Raw genomic sequence first — 24954 nt, forward strand, 5'->3', positions numbered from 1 at the left:
AAATTAGTTAAGCTTGAAATATGGGTAATTTGGCTGGCAGTAGCAAAACGCATTGACCAAAGGAGACAGACAACGCATTTGCACAAATAGCAAAGACAAATTTAAAACACCAATGATCATGAGAAATGAAAGGAAGTGTGAGGAAGAGAGGAGCTACTGGGGTATAGGATGTTACTCTCTGATCCCTTCATCACAGTACAGTGTTTATCTCTTCCCAAGACGATCTCTTTAGACTTGTTTAAAATTGGAAACATGGAAGTCGGTCTTTTGACCAGAACTCAAACAGACCCCTAGGAACCTCCTTCTACCACTCTCTAGTGTGCTCGGTGTCCCCATGAGAGCATAGAACTATACACCCATTAAAAAGGCCCTGGACGGCTATTTGCCAGTCTGAGATACCATTTTAAGAGCACAGGATAGGGCTTTAAATGGGCTCTTTCTGAGCTGATTGTGTGTCATCTCCGGAGCAGATTAGACAGCAGGCAGCAGGGTCTTTGGTGAAGCAGCATGCTCCCCTCTGCCACAGGAGAGGCGACTGAGAGGAGTCATCCATCACTTCTTTCGTGAAGCCCCCTCGCAAGGGGATGAGCAGCTAATGACTGCTTTGCTGGGGCTGAGGATGGAGCAGCGGGGGTGTATCTGGGGCCCTCTCTCAGGGTGCACACTGAGATTTTTGGGACTGGACATGATTTCGGCTAAATGCAGTGAATTTTTCAAACTAAGGGGACCAGGAGTACATTTGTGAAAACGGGTAAGATCCTGAAGTTTCAGTGACTTGTTAGTTTCTTGTTGAGCAGCACACTGCAGGGTTAAGCAGAGAGCTGCTCCAGCTGGATTGTATTCTCTCTTCCTCCACACTGAGCGGGGGCCGCGGAGGGGGGAAGGGAAACAGGAGATTTATGTCCTTCTGTGACACACACTGCTCTAGGTCTCATGTTAATGGAAAATGAGATGTTTAAGAGTCTGGCAGAGAAATACAGCTCTCTTTAAATCCTTTGCTTGTCAGCCAGTGTAACGGCATTATAACTGTAGTCCAGCATGATAATGCTGTTAATGACAGTAATATGTCACTTTTTCAGAAGAGTTTCTTTTTGTTTGCTTCCCTGTGAAGTCTTTAGCGCCTTCAAATGTAGCTTGAGCGACTCTGCACTGATGGCTATGTCAGGCCAAACGTTTAACATGAAATAATTTCATATGGCCTGAAGAAGTCCCAAACGTGAAAGAGAAAGTGTTTTTTGACTGTGAGCTGCATTACTATTCAAACGGCAAGTTCATTCACAATGGACGCCCAGTTTATCAACATGTCTTCCCACTCTCGGCCTGTATACTGATTGGTCTTTCAGTGAAACGGGCTCACAATGCTTTACCTAAGGTCTGTGGGAAAATGACTCGGGTCATCATGGTGTAATCCTTTCCAAACAAGGAGGGACAATTCCATACTTTGCAGCCACCACAGTTGGCCTTTGTCCATCCAATCTGACATTCCCATAATGCCCACATGTTTCAGATGCCTTCTTATTCTATCTTTCTTCAATTCTGTGTCTGTTTACTTTCTGACGGGCTCTCTCTGCCCTCTGCTCTCAGCCTTGCTGCTAGTTGTTCTGCAGGAGAGGAACAGAGACTGGAGTGGCTGCTGAAATTCACAATTAAACCTGTGGGATAAGATATAGATATTCAGACTTTCCATGAAACTTGGACTCAAAAATTCTATCTTTAACATTCTGAGATAATGCTTTGATTTGCATTTTCACCAATTTTCCAGAGAATAATTCATGGATCTTGATTAAATATATTAGGCATATTAAGGGGACTAATATCTGTGTGTGTGTGTGTGTGTGTGTGTGTGTGCAATTTGGTTTGGATCCAAGTTAAGTGTGGATCTAGTGAATTTAAAAGTGTTTTTATAGAGGACTATTTGAAATTGACTTAGGTATACACTCTACTGAGTGTCATCCTAGTTTAGTGAAGATTTCCTGTAGTTTGTGTAACAAAGTTAGTGCCCCAAATTTAAAGCCTTACATAATACCGTATATTTGTGGAAGCCTTCATGCCCAATGTAGTTTGATTTGAATCCTTACATTTGCTTTAGATTTTTATGCCTATTGTTACAAAATATACAAAAGATGAGTTACCTCAACTGTAATGGCTTCGATACCATCATCAAACATCAAACTGGAGTCGGTTATCACTGCCAGACATCCCTGTTCAACACTCCATCCACAGCTCACCCTCATCAACCAACCCTACAACAACAATATGGCAGATAAAAGCAGTGCTGTGTAAACCACAGCAGCTTCTCTTCCTCTTCAGCACAAAACCCACGGCCACTGTTTCCCGTGTCACAGTCTGCAGCAGGATTTTATCCAGGAAAGGATGAGTATTCTCTTAGCTAATCCTACTTCTGTGGTCTTGGTGGGACGAGCCTGGCTGCGTACTAAAGGGGCACCAAGGGATTGTTGCAAAAATACCTAAAATGAACAGCAGCTGAAATGACAACATGAATAACTATTAATTCAAATTGATAATTTTCATGTTTTGTATCACATGTGTAATTTTGTGCACAATTATCAGAGCTTTCCTTTCGGTTATTTGATCCCAGATGTGGAAAAACAGTAGAATAATTCTCTTCAGATGGCACTTACTAAGTGATTTGTAACATTATAGCCTACAGATTATGCTGTTTGTACACCACAAGGCCCCTTATTAAATCTCATCAAACATAACAGCCCATATCGTGTCTTCTCTGCCTGGCACTCCTCAGAGATACACACTGCCTAGTCTATCTGGTCTGGACCGGCTCCAAAATCCTCCAGCAAGAACTCTAAATTTGTGTAACACGATCTGGACCTTGAGACGCATGCCTGCCACAACAAATTGGCCTCATGTAGAGAGAGAGGGAGAAAAAGCGGGTAGGGGGAGGGCTGCGAAGCTAGTGAAGATGTAAAGCTAGCAGAGGGAGGTAATCTTAGAGCCTCATGGCCTGAAGGGGCCCTGCCCCCTGATGCTCAGCATTTGGCCCTGGCCCAAATTGTGAGGACAAACACCATGTCTTTTTCAATTAGACACACTTCTCTGTGGTGCTTCATGGTGCAGTGATTTGGAAATGAGCAAACCAAGACTTTAACGTCTCTCTCTGTGATTTCAGAATAAAACTAAGTTAATTTGGTTGTTCATTTATATGGTTGGGAGTGTGCTGTTGATGTCTGCTATTGTTCTGTGTTTCGGTTTCTAAAAGATAATTTTCAAGCTCAATTTAAAATGGATGAATGTGTTCTGCCAACTGCCAGAATCAAATATCCTCTCACATGCAGCCTGTCTCTGCAATACTTCTGTCCTCCCTGTTTCTCTGTTCTGCTGTTCCTGCCCCGGCGCAGGTGGAGCTGTGGGATGAATGGGCCCCAGCGGTGTGTAGCACGGCTGGTTGCAAATTTAATGCATATCCTTGTAAATCAGAATTTTCTCTTGTCTAACGTCCAAGTCACATCCCCTGCCTCTGTATAATGTTTTCATTTCCCTGACCATGTTTTTCTAGCAATGAAGGTGCAAATGAAATCACTTGTCCACCAGCCAACAGAATTACAGCTGCATAAAGAGCCACACGGCATTGATTTTCTTTATATACTTCTGGACTGTTTTTGTTTTACTTCAGAGCTATGTGTTTAAAAGTTATGGGGTGTTGATTAGCACCAGCTACCTCTTCATTTGAAATAACGGAAGGAGAATTTCTGGAGAAAAATAATGTAGACTCCAACACCTCAGTCAAATGTTCCAAAATGTCCCAAACATCCCATGGCGTCCCTGCACCGTTAGTCTGGCCAAAGTGATGTCCATAAATCAGTCAGTGCAGTCAGTATTAAACTAACACACATATAAGCACATTGAGACAAGCAAGCCTGTCCCTGTATATGTTCATCCATTCATGATTTGTTTTCTCACTATTACATTGTTACTGTTGCGTCTGTGAATGAGCAAACCAATCAAAGGATTTATGGCTGTCTTCCACCCTCGTTTATATCAGCAATCAATGCCAACAATAACAGTAAATGTACAACAGGCCATGTCATACAAAGGGTGATCTAAGTTAAACAGTTACAGTTACAGCTCCACTTCAGCTTGTGTTGAACTCAGATGTTTGAACTTATGTTGAATTTTTCATTCACTGGAAGCTATGAAGGTCAGTGGCCAGAACGAATTGTACCCTGTCTGTTGCAAACTGGAGGCTGTAAAGCAGCAGTGGGAGAGCACGTTGGTTTCAGGCTTAGCAAAGAGGTGTCTTATGTCCAGAGAGACCACCACTGTATTCAATGAGAAAGTCTAAAGAACTTAAACAGGCGTGGCTGGAAAACTGAGAAACTCTGTGAACTATGTTACCACAGAAACCCTGAACTGATGGGATCAGTCAGAAGAAATGGAATAAGTAGGCTATTCGTGATCATAATTTCATTGCTGTGTCCTCACCTGAAATCACCACCACCTTGTGTTATTACTTTCAAATGAGCCCTTTATATCTACATCCATGGATCCCTCCATGTTTCTACAGAAGCCCGGAGCAGTCAAACCACACATGGACCCTGCTGAGGGCCTTTCACGTTTTTACCAGACGGCCACAGTAGGTTTGCATTAGTTCAAGATGGCAAAAAAACATATTTTTGCAAGTATTATCAAAAGTTAATCTTCACACATCAAGCTGTTATAGGCTTTAACTTAGGTGTGAGCCCATGTGAGAATACAGTAGGATTCCCGTGATAATTTGATGTGAGCGAGTGGGCCTGCTGATGACGTTTCTAACACGTGAGACTGAAAGAATACAAACATCTCATGCAGGAGCCACCCCTCATCTAAATGTTCCTGAGATTTTCCTGATGTTGTGAATGCATCTGAGCCAGATAATCTCCTGCTGAGCTAATCATTTGTGGAAGGCAAAGTTCGGAGAAAGTCCAGACCCAATCGTTCAATGGTACTTATATTAAAATACTTTAAGTTATTATTATTAAGATTTCTTACATTTCCAGCCCGTCGTATCCACTGTATAATTTATATGAAACATGGCCAAAGCCCTCATTGTGTTAGAGAGCTGAGACAGGTCCTTGGCAAAGAAATGTCAGCTCAGTTGATGCAGCAGTTACTGTAAAATGAACCCTTTCTATATTTTTCACTTGAAATATCTTTCTCCTGACCCTTTTGCGTAGAAGACTGACTGGATGTTTGTCTTCTATTCGTGAACACAAGGGGTTAAAAGTGAGACTTCCTGTCTTGGCACCAAGCCCAGACTAAGACAGGCCTCTACACGCAGATGTGCAGACCGCAAAACATCTGTGTAGGAGCATTTTAACACACACACACACACACACACCCACCCACACACACCTTTGCAATACAGAAAGTGCAAAATACTCCCTCTTGCTTAGTTGCCTTCGCTCTTATTTCAAGATGCTAAGACAACAGTGTTCGTGTGGCTCATCAATAAATATTAAATCTGATGCACAGACACTCTTCTCTATTTCTACACTCTGCAAAGTAATGTGGAATTTGAGACTCGAGAAGCTACTCTAAATGTCAAAAAATATGAAAAAGAAAATGACGTAGTATTTGACAAGGTCGGAGGCCAACTACCTATTTTTATTTTAATGTTTTTCTTAAAATTATTATTTTATTGATTCCACATCCAAAAGCTGGGTTTAGTGTTTGTTTCTCTTCCACGTCAGCATACGTCCACAATGATCAGAAAGTGATCAATTTGCATACCTCTGCCAAGGCTATAACGCCTGAGCTCATCACGTTAGATAAAGTGGAGAAATAAATAAAATAAAATAATCAGTTTAGTAGTTTTTGAGTTACGGCAATGAAAACATGACCTCTCTGGCAGAGATAATTACATCACTTTAGTAATTGAGCAATAAAAAAGGTCTTTAGTAACATTACTTCTTTCCTTTAAAACAAATCCCAAATAGCCTTACTAAACAGTAAAGATGTGAGGGATCTTTACTGTTCAAAACATAGGAAACAAGACATCATGACGAGTGGAGTCTGATTTTATTTCTTTACTTTGTGCACTTGCTCAAATAAAAAGCAACCAGCCTTGGTTTGGTTTTATCAAAGCCCTGGTGATGTCCCAAAGCTTGCATGAAGTTCCGACTCAGTCCCCCAGGTCTCTTGCATCTACCATCTCACCAGCCACTAATTTAGGCGACAGATTGATTTCTTCCCCCCCTCCTCTCTCACTCTTCCACTTTCCAAATGTGAACCATGTCTTGCATGGTGTATAACAGGGCCCTTTTATTTATTTAAGGCCTGTTATGCCAGACATGCGGTATGCCACACTAGAGGTGCCTTACCCTAAGGCAATCGAGTAAATTAAAATCACAACAGTTGAAAGTAAGAGAGAGAAACAGCTGTTGTACATACGCCTTGCTGGAGGGAAAATGAAACCTGGAAGCGGGTCGTTCTCTGGCCTACAACACAGTACATGTCAGAATATCATCATGAATGGCTGCGATCTTGACTATTGTGTTCTGCCTGAGAAATCTCTCATTCCACCTGTGATATATAAATGCTGTTTTATACTTCAGACTCATTGTGTTTCCCATCTGAAGTCTGTCTGCCTCCATTTGTGCCCCCAGGAGGTACAGTACAGGCGGAATTACACCTCTGACCATGCCACTTGACTCTCTCGTCTCCTGCTACAGGTGTGTTGTCTGATCTGGTTGTCTGAGGGATTCAATTCTCTCTTTGTTCCCGCCCCCCTCCCCATTATTGTGTTACTCCTCCAGGAAAGCTACGCCTCGCGCTGCCAGTAAAGCACCGAGTACAGATGTCACACCCCCATCCGTCGACCCAGCTCATGTCACTCACTAAAACAGAGGTAATGGGCTCAGTGAGCTACAGAGAAACTTCCCAGAAAGTCTTTATCTCAGATCAGCATGAAGAGAAAAGATCTACCACACACGCCGAAGAAGAGAAACAAGCGACAAACACAAAGGAAACTTTAGCTGTCGAGAAGTCACAAGTTGATTTATGGTTTTTGGAAATAGATCTTTTTATTTCCCCTCTTTGCAACTCCCTGTGGCCGTCGAGCTACAGTGAGGTTCATGGGCACCATCAAAGGCAACCCAACTTTTTTTTTGAGACTTCTGGTCACAAATGGTTGTGTTACAGTTACACATGACCACAGGAAATACTTACGACTTTGTATGGGTGATAGACAACAGTGGGGTTCCCCAACATCACACAGGATGTAACATATGAACATGTGGCATCACATCCTGCCTTCCTCTCACTGCCTCACCACATGACACTGAAGGAAATGCATACACACACTAGGCGCACACACAAAGCGACAAAAAAACACATACTTTCGCACACAAAAGATGAATCAAGGTTTTCACAGCCACTGTACTTCACCTACTTTCTAGGCTTTTTTCTTTACCGTCTGTTGTCTGCTTTCTACCTCCTTCTGATGTTATGGAATATAACATATATAATTAAGACAATATCCTCTTTTCGGGGATCTTCCTCATTGGCCTATGTTGTAATAATAATAAAAACGATGAGAGAACTTAAATTAAACTTTTTCTTTAAAAGACGTTGCACGATTTGGAGAGAAATATAAAAACTGAGCTCTTAATCCAGCGAGAGACTGAGAAATCCATTTTGCTTTGTGTGTATCTGACTCAATGCCCAGTGTGCAATAATGACAGAAGTAAAGCACACAGCAGTGATCAGTGGGATAAGCTCTCAGACCTTCCATACGCCCCTCTTCACTCTAATTGACGAGTATAATTTGATGGCACTCGTAACAGAGTTAGAAAGCAATTAGCGTCAAGGCCCATCGGCACAAACAGTGCAGAGAGCCCACCTGTGGGTCACTTTTTAATTTGGTGAAGTGCTCAGTGCTTAGCCGAGGACTCTGTCGTTGATATACTCAGTAGATAGTAAATCCTGTTAGCGCAAACTCTACAAACTAACCCACCGACCAATATCCATCTGATCCACTGGTTAGGAGCTCACCAAGCCGCACAACAAATTATTAGGTGTCATCTGGCCTAGGATTAAAATCCAGACTCCTTCGAATATAGAGGGGAGAAAAAGTAGAGATGAAAGAGAGGGGAGGGAAGGAGAGGGAAGAGGGATGAGGCAATGATGGGGGAGGGTGTTTAATTAAAGCGACTGATCCATGCTGTTTGTTGAAGGACTAATTGTCTTTCCCCCTGAGGAGGCTGTTTCCTCAAGGAGCCTCTCCAAATTACACTCCAGACGGTAAATCCTCGTTGGTGGTGAACACTATTGCACTAACTGGAAAGAATAATTCAAGAAAAATAAGTTTATTTCATACAATAACAACACACGAGGAGATTCTCTTTGTTCCTTTTGTTCTGCCGAGATACTGTTGGTCCCCGGTGTCTGTGTTTGTTCTAATTAGGCCAACACTGTTGATCTTGTCAGACACTGTGTTGTCCCTCCTTTTCCCCTGGGGAGTGTGTTTAACATGGAGTCCCCAGGCAGGCTACTTGACCCAGAAGGACCTTTGACCTCTCATTAAACCAGCTTGGGTTTCCTTCCCCTGCCTCGCCTCTGCTCTCCTGGCCCAAATTTCAGACCTTCTTGCCTTTGACTTCAACCCTGCCCTTGAGCAAATCACCACGTGGCTCCACATGACACAGGATGTACAGTGCATGTCAGTCACTACAACGTGTCTTTATGTACTTGTGAGGTTCATCACATTTTAATATGGGTGGTCAACTATGCACATTGTCAAAGGCAAATTATATTCACTGTTTTCCGCCATAAACCCTGGAGAACGAATTTTCTAGGGTTTGCCTTTCACATATGAAGAACACAGCAGGAGATCAGCCAAGTCAGATGTGTTGACAACATCAGGAAAATCTCCAGAGCCTTGAGGTGAGGGGTGGCGCCTGAGAAGAGCATGCAGGAGGCAGGAGGCAGGAGGCAGGAGGCAGGAGGCAGGAGGCAGGAGGCAGGAGGCAGGAGGCAGGAGGCAGGAGGCAGGAGGCAGGAGGCAGGAGGCAGGAGGCAGGAGGCAGGAGGCAGGAGGCAGGAGGCAGGAGCAAGGAGGCAGGAGGCAGGAGCAAGGAGGCAGGAGGCAGGAGGCAGGAAGGATTCCGCTGCGGATATCACATGTTTTTGTGTACGCCACTTTAACACCGGCCCTAATCCCCAAGGCTCTCCATGACACCTCTTTTTCTTCCTGAGATGTTTGTATTCTTAAAGTTTTATCAGTTCCAGCTGTCATGTGAAATGTTATCACCGGACATAAACCTTCTGAGTTCTCTCACGGCCTTACACTGACAGAATCCAGAATTTCTACTCGGGGAATGGCAGGAAAAAACGCAGCAACTGACTCTGACATTGATGTTCTCACACGCAGCTTCTATCTAATCAGGTCAAATAAAGGGTCTTGTTGTACTGTTAGATTTGTTGTGAGTCTCGGGTCTGAGTATCAGTAACTGAGTGGATCCAGACATCCTAACAGCTGTGATCAAATCCTGTACTATAAGTATCACATATTATTTTAAAGTGAGACAGATCATCTGAAATAAAGGAAATACCAAATGTATTGTGGCTGTTAAGTAGTTGGTTGGGCATCAAGCTACTGACCAAGAACGATCCATCGGATCCTGTTTCGGTTCAACCCATTCTGTCTTAAGTCTAATCACTGTCCTCAGGTCCCGTTTGCATTCTTGCATGCCGTGTTTAGGTGGGTTTTCTACGGATCTATTTAAGATCTAAAAAAAGTCTGACATGTGTCAACCTGTGAGGACCAGCACATACTGTAGCTTCTCTTTCAGTGCCCACAACTCCTCTTTCTGTAAATTCAGATTGACACAGGGTGATTGAGCTTCAGCAATGGATAACTAAGCTCATCATCCTCAGGCTGAGTAATGAAGAGGAATTACGGAACAATTAAAAGGAATTTAAAGTAATTAGGAGGGAAACTTCTTTGCCTTTAACTTAGGAGACTCAAACCCCTTTTCCTTGGATACAATTGGCATTCAGTCCAGGGTCAAATGACTCTGCAGTAGACATGGGTTTTAATCTGCTCCAGCTCTGACCGGCAGTGATGGATACATGAGACAATTTGAAAAAAATGTCTGCTTCTTCTTCTTCTTTTCTTCATTTTGGCACCTACTTGACTTGAACTGCCAGGTGTTGCCGCTTAAATAGCCATGAACATTTAAATATTTATGTTTTTGACGATTTCATTCATATTTTGCAAAATGCAAAACTGGTAAGACAGTGAGGTGAGAGAGCTTCTCAGTTTATGACGTCCAACATCACTCACTGCGGGAAAAAAGTCACAGACAGGCAACCTCCTCCACTGGCAATGGGAAAGGAGTCAGTGGCCTATTTTAAGTGTGTTTACGCACGTTTAAATAAACTGCGTGTACCTGCTAATTTTGGTGTAAAAGAGGTGCCAGATGTGTCGACAGGGTTTTTTAATTGGATATATCAGCTTGGCAGACAGTTACAGATTCACACAAAGAAGTTTGAAGAATGTGCCTTCTTTTCCCTGAAAACAATGTTAACTAAAATCACACAATCAAATAATCGATATACTGCTGAACTTTGGTTGTTTGCTTCACTAATTTGGTTATCGGCATGCTTGATTATTGTTGGACTTGTCTTGCACAAGCAATTGGAAAAAACTACTAGATAATTTGTTTCACCACTTGACACAGCAAGAGTGGGGCCCTGACATTCTATAATGTTACCGGACATCTTTCGCACAGTCAGAATTAGACATTCCAGCATACTGTACTGTATATGCCCCCCAGGCATATAAGTCATGTGTTGAGTCCAAGCACGGCATCTCATTGGGTGCGCAGCAAACTGTCACCGGGCAGTTTAAACCAGTCGGATTTCTCAAAACTCCACCTACACAGACAAAGGGCGAACCTCTGGCCCCCGCTTAACCAAACAAAAGAGGAAAGGCAGAAATGAGCGGAGAGATTCCACTGCGCCGGACAAATGACACAGTGTAGATCGGACATGTGTGTGAACGTGAGTTTGCTGAAAGACTGTACGCTGACAGAAGGGAGGCATGTCGGTGTTAACCCTCTGTGTTGATGGTCCTGCAACGTCATGCAAGTCTGAGTCACCATCGAGTTAACACACCAGCTTTTATTGATAGCAACTTTACACTGCAATATATTTTTACATCAGTGCTGCTAAAAATGTTGCAGGGTTTAAATTGTAAAAGTAATTTGAAAATGTTTTACAATACAATATCTAGAAATTAAAACTTACTCTGTCCTTTTGTCCATAGCGTTGTAAAATCAATATTGTCTTCTATTGGGCTCTATCATATACAAATAGTAGTGCTCTCTAATGGTTCCATTCTCCTGTCACTCTGTGGCTGGGCTTTGTCTGTGCTCTGTATGTGGACATGTGTGTCTACCTGGAAACCTTTCAATATTTCCAGCCTGGACTAATGCCTTTCACAGCCAGCTGCGGCCTGAATGGGCCAAATCAGGAAACCATAGCTGTCATCAAAACATACTCAACTGGCCAGGGGTCTTAGTGATAATAAAAGGGGAGTTTCATTTATGCAGTGATTATGTTTTCATGATCCCAGAGAAGGGGGGTGTTTCACTGTCATTGACAGGGTTTATTTAGAGTGTACATTCCTTTTTTTCTTGTAGGAGGGAGACGGTTAGAAAATCCAGTGGCGACATGTTTTCAAGTTTTGTAAGAAAGTGAGGGTTGCCGCGTCTCTGCTCCCGCTCTGCATGGAGTGAGTGGGAGCAGCAGTCACAGATGGTGAACAAATGTTCTTTTGAGGGAGCGTTGCACAAGACTTGGTTCTTGCACGGCCCAGCAGTGAGCTATAGCTCTGCTGCAGATGGTTTGCAAAGCAGCCACCGACAAACATGTTCGCAGCAAACATGACATCTCCCATCAATGTGTGATGCAATGCAACTTAAATAGTGGGACACATGTTGCCGTTATTGCAATTTTTCTCTTTGTTTGGCCGAGCACTTGCAAAATCATTTGACTCAGTGATATGTATTGATCATTGCAGCATAGACACTGCCCAGTTATAGTAAAGTAGTCAGAGTCATTCTTTCAATATCATCTAACCTCATTTGCAGTAGCAGCTTTATTCTCTGATGACCAAAAATGTTATGTATATTAATTTTGAATAAATATACACCCTGGGAAATTAGTGGCTTTAAGAAACGGCTGCTTGAGGCAGTGTCTGGTCAACACGCACTGTTTTCACCGAAAAGGTGTAAAAACATTTCTAAAGCCTTCAGTGGAACTAACGCTATTTCCATTACATCTGGGATATTTCATCTTACACTAAATTACAAACCAGATTTTGCTCACAACATTGCAGCGCAGGCCATTAACACATAATTATGTGGTGTGAATAATGACCGTGTGTATGAAATACAAGCATTTGGACGGCTATGACATTTTTGGTTTTATGTGTCTTAAAGAAACAGAGAAAATGAACGTAATATGTCTGGAAATTGTTGGGAGAGCGGGACAGCGTCCAAGCAACTATATGACTAGAAGAATTGTTTTGTTTTGACAAAAACGTCCCCCGCCCCCCCGTATAATTTCATATTTGACACATTGCCACAGACGTAGTTTATTAGATAGGACCTCTGACAAATGCTCCCATGATGAGACAGATGTGCCTGCTTCTGTTATCTCTGTCGGGACTTGACAAACTAAAAGCAAACAAAACCAATCATGCAAATGTGATGGAGCTGTAGACAAATCATCTTCGAGTAACTTTCTCTGTTTAAGTGATTTCCATTCCTTCCAATCAAGTCCTCCCTGACTGCAAACGCGCTGCAAGGACCTGACCTGTTGTCATGGTCATTACATTAATGTGAGAGCATGCAATGACTGAGAATGTTTTCTAATGAATGAGTTAAGATTAATAACAAGATTGGGCCCAGAGCAGAGGGGAGGGTGGGGACAGAGGAATGAAGTGGTTCCAAAGAGGGTTGCCCTTGTGTGCGAACAGAGATGCCCATTGTTTTTGTAAGTAGGTGTTTTGGTCTGGATCGGTGGGCCCGGTGCCGTAATTGCCGCTTGGAATGTCAAGCCTGGTTAGAGGATGTGCTCCGACTACTGGGTGTCATTGTCCGTGTGCGCTCCAACACCAGAACTCTGGAGTCAAGAACCACAATTTAGATTATGAGCTTTTAATAGCCAATTTAGTCCCTCTGTCTCCATGGGAAGTGCATCCAGCACAGAGAGTCATTTGAATGTCTAGTCTGAGAGTATGACAGCCATGTGATGTCTAGCTTGAGAATTACGCTAATGCTAATGCTAAGTATAATGCACAGTACACTTGTCTATAAGTGTGCACTCATGCATACATATGTGTGTGTGCTTATGGTCAAAATGTGGAAGTGTGGGTATGTGCTGAGGAGAAGTTGAATATGGAGTAAGAACTGATACACCCTCACTTTAAATCCAGACCTGCCACATGTGATGTAGCCTGTTAGATTTATGAGTTTCCACTACAACAGAGCAGCTGGCCTTAGATACACATAGTGGAAAAATAATGCCGAGAGGTTTTCTGCCTGTTCACCTCAAATGAACATTAATCGGGGGTGTTGGCCTCAGAGAATTTTAGTGACTTGTATCTGTATTTAACATGGTCATGTTTTATCTATGCACACCTCTGCTCAGTAGCTTCAGGTGCTTGACCCTGCTCACCATGCTTCCCTGAGGTGTCATTACCAATTATAGAGCTCTGAGAGTTATTCCCTTGGGTAGGATGGGTACACGTTTGTATATAAATATATATAAGGCACCTCTGTGCTTACAACATTCAGAGAAATACACAAATAGACTATACTCTGCATTCTTTAGAACTCTCTGCTTTCTGTCCATACTACTCTATCAGACATTGGAGAGGGGGCTTTTGTGTATGCAGCACCTGCAGCAGAGAATATTCTGCAGAAAGAATGAAGCTCAATGAATTAATCCCATTAAATGGGATTTATCTAAAGGAGACTGAGGCCACAGCACATAGAAGATATTTGGTTTTCAGTGTAGTCTGTTTGGGTTATTTGTGTCAAGTTCACTCATATCTGTGTCTGAGTCTGTGAACAGATATTGTGGCTGCACTCAAGTACAAGAAAGATCTTAACAATACTGACAGCTTTCTCTTTATCACTTTACGACTTCACTCTGAACTAAGGTTTAAATGCACAGAGTGTGTACATCTCAGTTCAGGGTGAGATTGTACAGTGTGTACATACAGCTGTGCAGGCAGGGTATCAAGATGTTCTGAAATAATCCCCACATTGACCCGGAATGAACGCCAGGTATCATGTTTGCAATTATAAGGTTACTTGTCAGACAGTAGATACAAATGCACATGTTGTGCGATGACGATCTCTCTTTCTCTTTCTGTTTTCTCTCTCCCTCATTCACTCCCTCCCCATATCTCCCCCTGTGTCTCTTTCTCTGTCAGACAAGCCTGGAGACTCATTGTTCTCCAGGAAATGCTCTCACCATACAGACTGCAGGCTTGTATACTCTAGATTTAACCTAATAATAGCGTCACCAGCATGTAGCCAACCAGCTTCCGTTTGCTTTATGTTGCAGCCTTGTTACAAATACAAAATGGACATTGACAAACGAAGGCGAGCTACACTCACTCGGAAGGGTACAACACAGACAGAGGGGAAGTGAGCAGGCAGCTGGACGTAAAATAAGTCTATCTGTATCTTTGTTTGGACAGTTTGCATCAAGCTTACAAGAAGCTAATTGGTCAATTTGTTTTGCACTTTCTGCCTCGGGACCTTTAGTTCTCCGGACTCTGAGAAGGCCTAGTGGAGGTCAAAGCCTGCCGCTAACACTCGTAAAGACTGACACACCAGGCGGCACTCACTGTCTCTCTCCTCCTGTCAAACACAAGCACAAGTATACACTTAGACAGCAGTGGGAGAACGAGATTCCCTGTAATAGTGGGTGCAGGTGTGAGGATGTCGCGAAGTGGGAATTTCCAAAGGCCATGAAATATGCACGCTACAACAGCGGAGGCCAACAGCCGGGGCTTAACAACAAGTGTCCAGAGGAAGGGGGCTTTTACTGGCCCTGCAGCACACCTGCCCTGTAAATACTCTGTCTCACTCCTCACTCACCTCTTCTGCTGTTACACTGTGTGACTCAGCCTGAAGCAGCCTCCACACTCACACCTCTTTTAAACAGCCACTTCTATTTTTATCGTTATCTTTACACGGCATTGTGGATTGCTATTGTTCACAAGCACTTGTAGCGAATCTGTAGTGAAGCTTTATTTTTTAACCCATTTTGAGGATAACTTAGATATGATGGATTTATTTGTGCGGCAGATGCTTCTCTGATCTTTTTCCCAGTCCTGTAAGCTGAGAATCGGCCTCCTGAGCTCAGCCTCATCAGTGTCTCCCCCAGTCTTTCTCATTTCATTAGGAATCACTCAGCACTTCAGAGAAACATTCAATTACACTCCAATGGTAATTAAATGTTCCTCAAATGAGTTCATTTAAATCATCTCCATTTGGGCTTCAGCCGGGTTTTTAAATGCCGCGTGCCGAACGCAGGGCTCACATAAACGTTAAGCGCCTCACCCACTGGGAGTGTTTGAAGGGCCACGCTCGCAATCACAGTCAGATGACATTTTAACCAGCTTAGCGGTGGAACAATTGAAACGATGTTGTTATTAGGAACAGATCCAGACTGCGGGATCCAATGCACAAAGGCCCTGATGATATTGTGACTAGTAATGGCAGTATACTGAAGCATGTGATGCTGTGGTTAGAAGTGTGTAGAACATTTTAACTCCACCTAGAAAGACTCAAGCTGAAGAGGAATTTGAACCGGAAACCTTTTCTGCGGGATACTATGAGAAAGTTACATATGATTAGCAAACCTTCAAACCTTTATGCTCTCTTCTTTTGTGGTGATATTTTCAATTTTCAATCATCAAACACTTGACTTCTACAGGTTTTGTTTTAATGCACTGCTCTGAAAACTGTAAACTCTTTTCTTGTGATGTTATCTTCATAGTAAAACATGAGCAAAGTGGATTCATAAAAAATAAACTTTTAATTGCTTCTATTGTGTGTTAAAAGGTCCACCTTCCACCACAATGGCCCAACCCTGTACAGTCCAACATAATAAATGTATTAATTATGTGTTGGTGAAATAACTGTAAATCATTTAATGACCCTACAAGGCGAGAGTTATTTTTAAAAGGGGATTCATCAATATTCTCCAGGGGTACATGAAGAAAGGTCAGAAAATCTCATTAGACCATGAGCATGAGAATGCGCATGCGCTTCCCGCTTTGTGAATTTGTGTAAGAACGCATTTCTGAATGGGTTTGTGTCACTGTGTTTGGTTATGTATCACATCTTATTGGGGGTGACATGCATGTTGACTGTGATTAGAGATATCTATAGTCAGATGATCATGGGACAAGAGGGCAAACCGCATCTCGATCACTCATACAAATTTTGCCATTTTCCAGCAATGAGACGTCATCTGTCTGACAAACCAATTTTGTTTAGTTATTCATATTTTTTTTATTATTCTACAAGTCTTTGTTCTCTGATTAATGAGAGAAGGAATATGACTTCAGTGTCGGTGACAGATTGTGTTTATCCCTCTTGAAATTCTTTGGCTCTTATCAAAGTGTGGTTTGGTGTAACAGACAGTCATTGCTCTTGCATATCTTCACTGAGTCAATAGTCTTGTATTGGCATATTTGACAAACACTGTGTGGAACACAATGGGATGATGGTCTCATTAAGTTCAGTGTAATAACTGTGTAACAGATGATGAAGGGATAGAGAAAACACCACAGATAAAGTTTGTATTGATGAGTTAAAGAGCAACAAAACAAATCATTACACCAATGTGACTGTGTGTATATTTACATAAACACTGATATAAGGTGGTGCGTTATTTTCCTCCAATGACATCATTATCTTCTCAACAATTGACACCAGGGCAAAGATATTTCAGATGTGTTGTTGTCTGGTATTTCTGCTTCACCTTAACTCTAATCAGCCTGCAAACACTCTGTAATTGTGAAAATTACACTTCATTGTTAGTGTCAGTTCCAGGCAGCAGTGGCTCAAGGGCAAGTGAGCAGCTGAGGGTGGAGGCTGTGGAGCCTGAGCAGGAGGTGACGACTCGCGCTGCAAGTCCTATCGGCCCGGTATAAAGAAGATAGAGGAGGTGGATGCAATGCTATATGTATATATATATATACAACCTCATGTGGAACATCTATCCATTCAAAAAAAGGTACTTAAAATTTTGAAATGATTGTTTAACCTGTGGTGTGGGGGATTATAAATTCATGCTCCTGTCTGTGAACTTATTTAGTGATATTTGCATTATTGCATCAGATATGTCCTCACTTTAAAATAAAATACCAGCTACCTACTTCTAAAACATAACGCAATCAATGATAAACGTCAATATATTTTTTTAATGTGTTCTATTATAGAAAATATCTCGTGGAATTCTTAAATTTATTATCATGTGAAGTACACTTCAGCTCGTCTAGTAGAAAACTGTGTCATTGTTTTGGAAGTAATTGCTTTAACATTAAGTCATATCACTACTCAAACAACACACATACACATAGAAACGCATGCACCAACACACAAACACAACACCTTTATAGACAAACAGGTAAAGGTACACAAACAAACACACTTACACACACAATTAAAAATGAAATTGCAAGTCGAGTGAAACCGTTGTTGATGTCCACACCCTGGAAAGATATCCAACAATTAATATATCAATAAATTGCCATACACATTAACTGCACACATGACAGCAAACCAATACATTTTGTTCATGTGAATGCAATTATGGCTGATATGCAAGCCGCTCTGCCAACTCTTCTACAATATTGACCAGTCCTCTTCGATTACCCTACATGTGGTGAATAGACTAGTCTACATTTATTAACCACACAGTATTAATTAGCAACCACGTTATTTAACTTGACAAATATTCAGCTGGAAGGAGACGGGGAATCAAATACGAGAGATTCAACCTCAAAACGCTGCGTCACCCTGAAGCCACGTGACGCCGAGGCAGTTTAGAAAACATGTGTGACTCTGCTGTTCAAAGGAACGCAACAAATTCACTGGTTTACTGCTGGTCCATCGCCATCAACCTACAGAACCAGCTCAGGGTCATGTGCCAGAGCTCTCCAGGCACACACATAGCAGACTATAGCTGTAGGCTCCCAAATACTTTCCACCGGTGTCAGAGAGGCCATCCAAGATCCACCTCAGCCTTGAGATCTGCTCTCCTCCTGACCTTGTTTTGTCTGCTCTGTCCTCTGTCGCACCCTTCTCAGCCTCACCCTCCTTCTGACTAATGGATTAAGGTAATTATGACACGGCTGTGCCCACATTCTGCTGGTGGGGTGAAAATTGATATTCCGGCTTTGTTGTTCTCACTAAACTGTTGATGAAATTGCGTTGCCCCAGATCAACCCTTCACGTTAAAGCACGGGCAGTTTGGTTGTTGTCTTCGTTTTAAATATAAAAGCGGAGCTCAAACAATGAGGGGGTGTTTTTCCTCATATTTTAAACCTTTGAGACTTCATCCTTCCAGCTACATTGACTGTGTGTTTGCAGGTGCTATCAGCTTTCAGGTATTCACCAATCCTGACATGGATACAATAACAGGCTCAGGTTAGGGGCGACTTGCAAAAGTGTTGGAATGCAAAGAGGCTGATTAAATGGCCTTATCAAGCCCTGTCTGGAACTGAGCAACCACACATACACACACACACAAACACACACAGACACACAAGTGACTCACTGACCTCTGCTCTTTCCATTGTATCACCTCTATTGCGCTCAAGAAAGAGGCGTTCAGACTGATACCAGCACTAATACTCGGAGAAGATTACTGACAGATGTGTTGAATATCTCTACACACTTAAAATAAGTGAAATGTCACTATGGACAAGCAGCCAGTACAAAGTTGTGTGTGGAATTGTTGCCATGCCATTATCTTATGCGTTGTGGGTTTTTCCTTCAGCAAAGAATGCATAGTTGCAGACTTATGGAAACTGTTCATATATGGCCTAGAAAAATCAATTAGAGAGCCGTCAGACACGTTCCAATTTTCCAAGTAGGACAACACTGATCTCTCCCAGACTTATCAGGAGTGCACGTCAGACTGTGTACTGGGACGGGACCTGGTCACGCCAAAAGACTGATCTTACCTCTGCCTTCTGTAAACTGAGTATGTCAATAAATTCGAAAAGAGGCTGTCAAAACAGAGGTTTCAATATGGGGCCGACATTTTAGACTGAGGATAGACGCTCATCTTAAAGTGTCAAAGCAACACAACACTGCAAAGAAATGTACACGATGCATGCTGTAATCTCTAAGAGGTTAATGGCCTATGTAGAAAAAAGGTTTTTAATAATAATATAACTGCTCCACACTAACTCTTGAGGATTTTAAATTTTGCATGTCTAAATTCAGTCACTGACACTTTTGTCCTTTCCAACACTGAAAATGCACATGTATCATGTTGTAAAATGTACATTTTAACTGAGTAACTCTGAATTTTGCAGTGGTTAGGGCAATGGACAAATGAAAAAGTCTCTCTCTCTCTCTCTCTCTCTCTCTCTCTCTCTCTCTCTCTCTCTCTCTCTCTCTCTCTCTCTCTCTCTCTCTCTCTCTCTATGTAGATCTCCCTCCGCTCTGCATCATCAATAACTTCAAAAGCACAAAAGCAGCTAAATTAGGTCCGCCACTTTCTTCTGTCATGACTAATGAGCTCTCCCTTCGTTTGTGTATTAGTCTCGCTCGGCTGTGGCCATACCCCAGGGAACGGGCCACTGCTGTGCCTTCCAGTGAACAGGTAAGCCCAAACAGATGATACGGCCACAGAATTGAAAAAGAAACAATGGGCTTCTGTCTGAATTTGTTTCAACTACATGCAAAGTGTTGTGTTAACACGCTATCAGATGCATGTAGTTATGCCTTTTACAAACATTAAGTCACTGCCAAGAATACTTTTGTGTTGGGTTAAGTTAAATTTTATGATTTTACAAGCAAAGAAAAATAATTAAAACCATTAAATTCCACATTTCACTGTTGTAGCTTCATTGTGATCTATATTCCTCAGTTAAAATACTGAAATATAGTATTGGTCAGTGTGCCTGAGCATTTGCTTTAGCAATTGGGACACCAGACAGAGACAGACAGAGAAGACAGTGTTTCCACTCAATTTCGACGAGGGAAAACCTAAAAGCCACAAACTGAGCTACAGTTTTTGGACAAGTGCTGAACTCCCTATGGTTATGAAAATATCTGGCTGATAGTCTGGATCGTCTTCCATCGCTTCTGGCACAAGTGATGGGACTGATTTGGTCTATCATTAAATAGTGTGCATCCAGGAATCTAAAAATACACTTTGTCGAAAACGATGAGATCATACACTTGGAAAGAGAGTGAGAGAGAGAGTGAGAGAGAGAGATAGAGAGAGAACGAGAGGGGGGGGGCAAGAGAGAGAAAGAGGGGGAGAGCGAGAGAGGGCGAGGGAGAGAGAGAGAGAGAGAGAGAGAGAGAGAGACTATCATTATAGGCTTTTGTCACAGGAAAGAAATGGTTATTTGTCATCAACATGTCAAGAGAGACCACAGAAAATCATCACTCCGACCGGCCGGCAAGACCAGGCCTTCTAGGATAGCTTACATCACTCTTTCCCCAAATTGTATTATAATTGAATAAGTAAACTACCATGTGTTGTCACTTAATTGCATTTTGCTCCTAATGCTGGTACAATGGGGAAGTCAAAGTTAAGGGCTAAAATCCCATGCTAATGTCATCCTCGTGGATGAATTCAGGGTTGGGAATAAAGCTGAGTGAATTAACATTACATGGTTCTAGATAAGGAACTTTACATCATTGTACACATAAGCCAGTTTGATATGTGTCAGTATCAGACCACGCCATCGCTGAACAAAGATCTCTGTTCTGTTTATGTAAAATAAAATATTTTTAAAAAAACATCACAACGGTCCCCCTTACAAATAAAATATTCTGTTGACCACATCTTCTTTACAGTCCTGATAGAAAACATGCCTGATCTATATGGATAAAGCCATTATGACCACTTAACTAGACAGGACACACACAGTACTATAGGAAAGCAGGAATACCCAGACTGCCTTATGTTATTGTTGTACGTGGATCAATTAAAAGTAGCAGACCTCTGAACTTAGAGAAAGTGCAAAGTACGAGAGTGCTTTATATGACTCCACTGCGACGCCTGTGCCGCTGCTTATAGATAAAGTGATTTTTATGGCTGTACAACATAATATCAGTTTGGATGGAACATTGGGTTCACTGGCATTCACTTCCACCAACATGAAGTCTTCCACACAGCGAAGGTTTGATTCTCTTACGTAACTCCAGTGAAAGTCACAAGGAGCATTTACTCTCATTTCCTCATAATAAAAATAAAGAAAAGAAGGGTACGTTTCATTTTGTATGTGTGTGTTGCAAACAGTATGTTTTTTCCATGCCTTTATTCGAACTTTTAATTGTTTGTGTGGAATTTGTTCTCTATCACAGTGACTGAGGAGGGGAATCCCATGCCCGGGAATGACCAAAAGGTGGCAGTGTTGAGTTTTACAATGGGGTGCGAAGGCATGACAGATTTCCTCATTCCACCTGTCATATTATTGTTCACTCGTCTTTTTAGTTACTACTGAACACAGTCAACGCGTGCCACTAATCTTTCATATTGTTATTCAAATAAAATATAACAGATAATATCAACATTTTTCAATTTATAACTTGAAGGGATTTGTCTAGGAGAGAATCTGAATAAAATATGTTGCATTCAAAATATGAAAAAAATATTTAAAAAAAGACAAAATTACATTAACATTAACATTTTCTGATTAAAATAAGAATTCATGAAAATGTATTTTTGCAGAAATTAAAGGGCAAATTATGTATTCATGTGTTTATGTATCAATCTTTATATCTAGCTATCTATTTATCTATGTATATATCCATCTCTATATTCATCTATCTTATCTTACATACTTCCTTTTTACATTCTTTTACTTTTAGTTTTTTCTCTTTATTTGCCTCGATGCTTCACATTGCTCATGTTCAGGTTTTATCAGCGGGCACGCTCCACTTCGTTTGACTGAAATAAAACCTAACCCGGTGGATGAAATGCTCGCTGGCTGTAGAAAGTCAGATGGGAGCGCAGCAGTCCGAGAGGCTGACAGTCAGCTGACGGCCTCTTGACAGTTGAGGAAAGTTTGCTTTCTGCAGGTTACTAATATGTTAATTAGCTCTCGCAGGGTGCGACCCGATTGGCTCTTCGTCCGAGTCAATTTCCCATTTGCAGCCTGACGTCAGGGCCGCTCCAAAGCTCTTAAACTCATCTGCTGTGGGATCCCTCTAAAACACCGGCCCACCAGTCAGCGGCTCCCAGCGCGCACGGCTGCCTCTCGCCCCCTCTCCTCTCCTCTCTCTCTCTCCCTCTCTCTCTCTCTCTCTCGCCGCTTGCGCAATGTCTCCCTGAAGAAAAGCGTAAAGTGTTAAATGTTTGAAACACAAAACCGCCGAGTTTCACATGCTGCAAAAGGACTCCGCTGCTCGTGTGCGCGGCACCGCTGTGTCCGTGCGTTAGACTCCGCACAGAACCACTCCTGCACCGGGGCACCGAGAAAAGCTCGTTCCTCACTCTCCAGACAAACGCGTCAAAAATCAAAGTGGCTCACGTTGTTCCCAGCCAGCCCAGTTTGACAGCTGCTCTTCACCCCGCTTGGAGGACTGTCAGCAGCAGCAGCAGCAAGAGGATGGCATCAGAGCTGGCAATGAGCAACTCCGACCTGCCCACCAGTCCCCTGGCCATGGAATATGTTAATGACTTCGATCTGATGAAGTTTGAAGTGAAAAAGGAGCCGGTGGAGCCCGATCGCAACATCAGCCAGTGCAGTCGCCTTATCGCCGGGGGATCCTTGTCTTCCACCCCGATGAGCACGCCCTGCAGCTCGGTGCCCCCTTCCCCAAGCTTCTCGGCGCCCAGTCCGGGCTCGGGGAGCGAGCAGAAGTCACATATAGAGGATTTCTACTGGATGTCCGGGTACCAACAGCAGCTGAATCCAGAGGCGCTGGGCTTCAGCCCCGAGGACGCGGTCGAGGCGCTGATCAACAACAGTCACCAGCTCCAGTCGTTCGATGGCTACTCCAGGAGCCAGCAGTTCTCTGGCGCCGCCGGGGCAGGAGGCGCCATGGCCGGGGAGGAGATGGGCTCCGCCGCGGCGGTGGTGTCGGCGGTCATCGCTGCGGCGGCGGCTCAGAACGGAGGGGCACACCACCACCATCACCACCACCACCACCACCAGGGGCCCGGCGGCCAGAGCAACGGCATCTCGGGCAGCAACCACGCACACTTGCGCCCGGAGGACCGGTTCTCGGACGAGCAGCTGGTGACCATGTCGGTGCGGGAGCTGAACCGGCACCTGCGGGGGGTCAGCAAGGAAGAGGTGATCCGGTTGAAACAGAAGAGGAGGACCCTAAAGAACAGAGGCTACGCGCAGTCCTGCCGGTACAAGCGGGTCCAGCAGCGGCACGTCCTGGAGGGGGAGAAGACGCAGCTCATCCAGCAGGTCGAGCACCTCAAGCAGGAGATCTCCAGGCTGGTCCGGGAGAGGGACGCGTACAAAGAAAAGTATGAGAAGCTCATCAGCACCGGCTTCAGAGAAAATGGATCCAGCAGCGACCACAACCCTTCATCCCCGGAGTTTTTCATGTGAGTCTCGACATTATCGTGAAACAAAAAAAGAGAATATCAGTTGAGTTACTCACCCCCGCTTAAAAAAAAGTTTTCATTATGAAACTTTTTCTTCCCCCCCCATTTGACCCAAAGCCAATAGACCAAGAACTAACGTGTCAACTTTTTCTTAATTTTTTTTTATTTTATACATCTTTTTGAAAAACAAGACTTTGGAAGGCTCTGTTAATTTGGAAGAGGCATATTCAGAAAACCTTCATCAACTTTTTTTGTTCTTTTTTTTTGCTGTCATACATAGTATTTTAGCTCGTAGTCTGTCTTTGTCAAGACTTTTTTCATCGTTGTTCATTAGATTTGCGGTGTTTATGATTTCCTCAAAGTTGATCCATGAACTTTACGCAGCGGTATACGAAGTGTGCATGCAGGCGCTCGGCTCACCGACTTGTTTTTCTCCATCATTTCACTTCGAACTCAGTGTACAGACCCCTCCATCCATCGACACAATGCTTTTTAACTTGTTGTTTTTGGGGGGTTGGGGTCTTTTTTTACCTTTTCTTTTTTTTCTGTCTGCCAAACTTGGAGGATTTGCGAGCCTGCAGCCGTTTTGACGCCACCTCATCTCATGCTTGTTCTTGTGTTGAGCAACAAAAGACTGTACTCATGACAAACTGTTCGTTGTTGTTGTTGTTGTTTTTTTTAAGACATGTTGTTATTGAACTGCCCTGCATGCTGGACATGTACGGGTTTTCTTTTTTTTGCTCGTTTTTTCCAGTGCTTGAAGATGTCCTTTTTTTTTTGTCGGGTGACTCCAGCATGGCATTCATTCATTTATGGCCTCCTCACTTTTTTGGGACTTGAGACAAAAAAGTGACAGGACCCCCCACCCCCCTCCTCCCCCCTCACCACCACCACCACCCTCCCCCCACACATACACACATACACACACACGCACTCACACACACACACACACACACACACACACACACACACACACACACACACACACACACACACACACACACACACACACAGACAGAGCCCTTGCAACCTATACAAGTGCATTACTGTCATTACGCAGGCTGCAGTGAATGCGCAAAATGCGTCCACTGCTGGAAGTGGATCAGCGGGGATCCTGCATGGTGCGAGTGAGGGGGGGGGGGGGGG

The 24954-nt window shown here is 43.1% G+C and overlaps 1 protein-coding gene across 1 annotated transcript; it reads left to right on the plus strand.

The window, feature by feature from the left end:
• Positions 1 to 22474: 22474 nt before the first annotated feature.
• mafa (MAF bZIP transcription factor a) lies at positions 22475 to 24623 on the plus strand. Its single transcript, XM_061068358.1, has one exon. The coding sequence runs from the start codon at positions 22853 to 22855 to the stop codon at positions 23810 to 23812; it is 960 nt and encodes a 319-aa protein (XP_060924341.1). The 5' UTR covers positions 22475 to 22852; the 3' UTR covers positions 23813 to 24623.
• Positions 24624 to 24954: the final 331 nt, after the last annotated feature.

This window comes from Limanda limanda, chromosome 3 (assembly GCF_963576545.1).
Source record: "Limanda limanda chromosome 3, fLimLim1.1, whole genome shotgun sequence".
NCBI classification, from domain to species: domain Eukaryota; kingdom Metazoa; phylum Chordata; class Actinopteri; order Pleuronectiformes; family Pleuronectidae; genus Limanda; species Limanda limanda.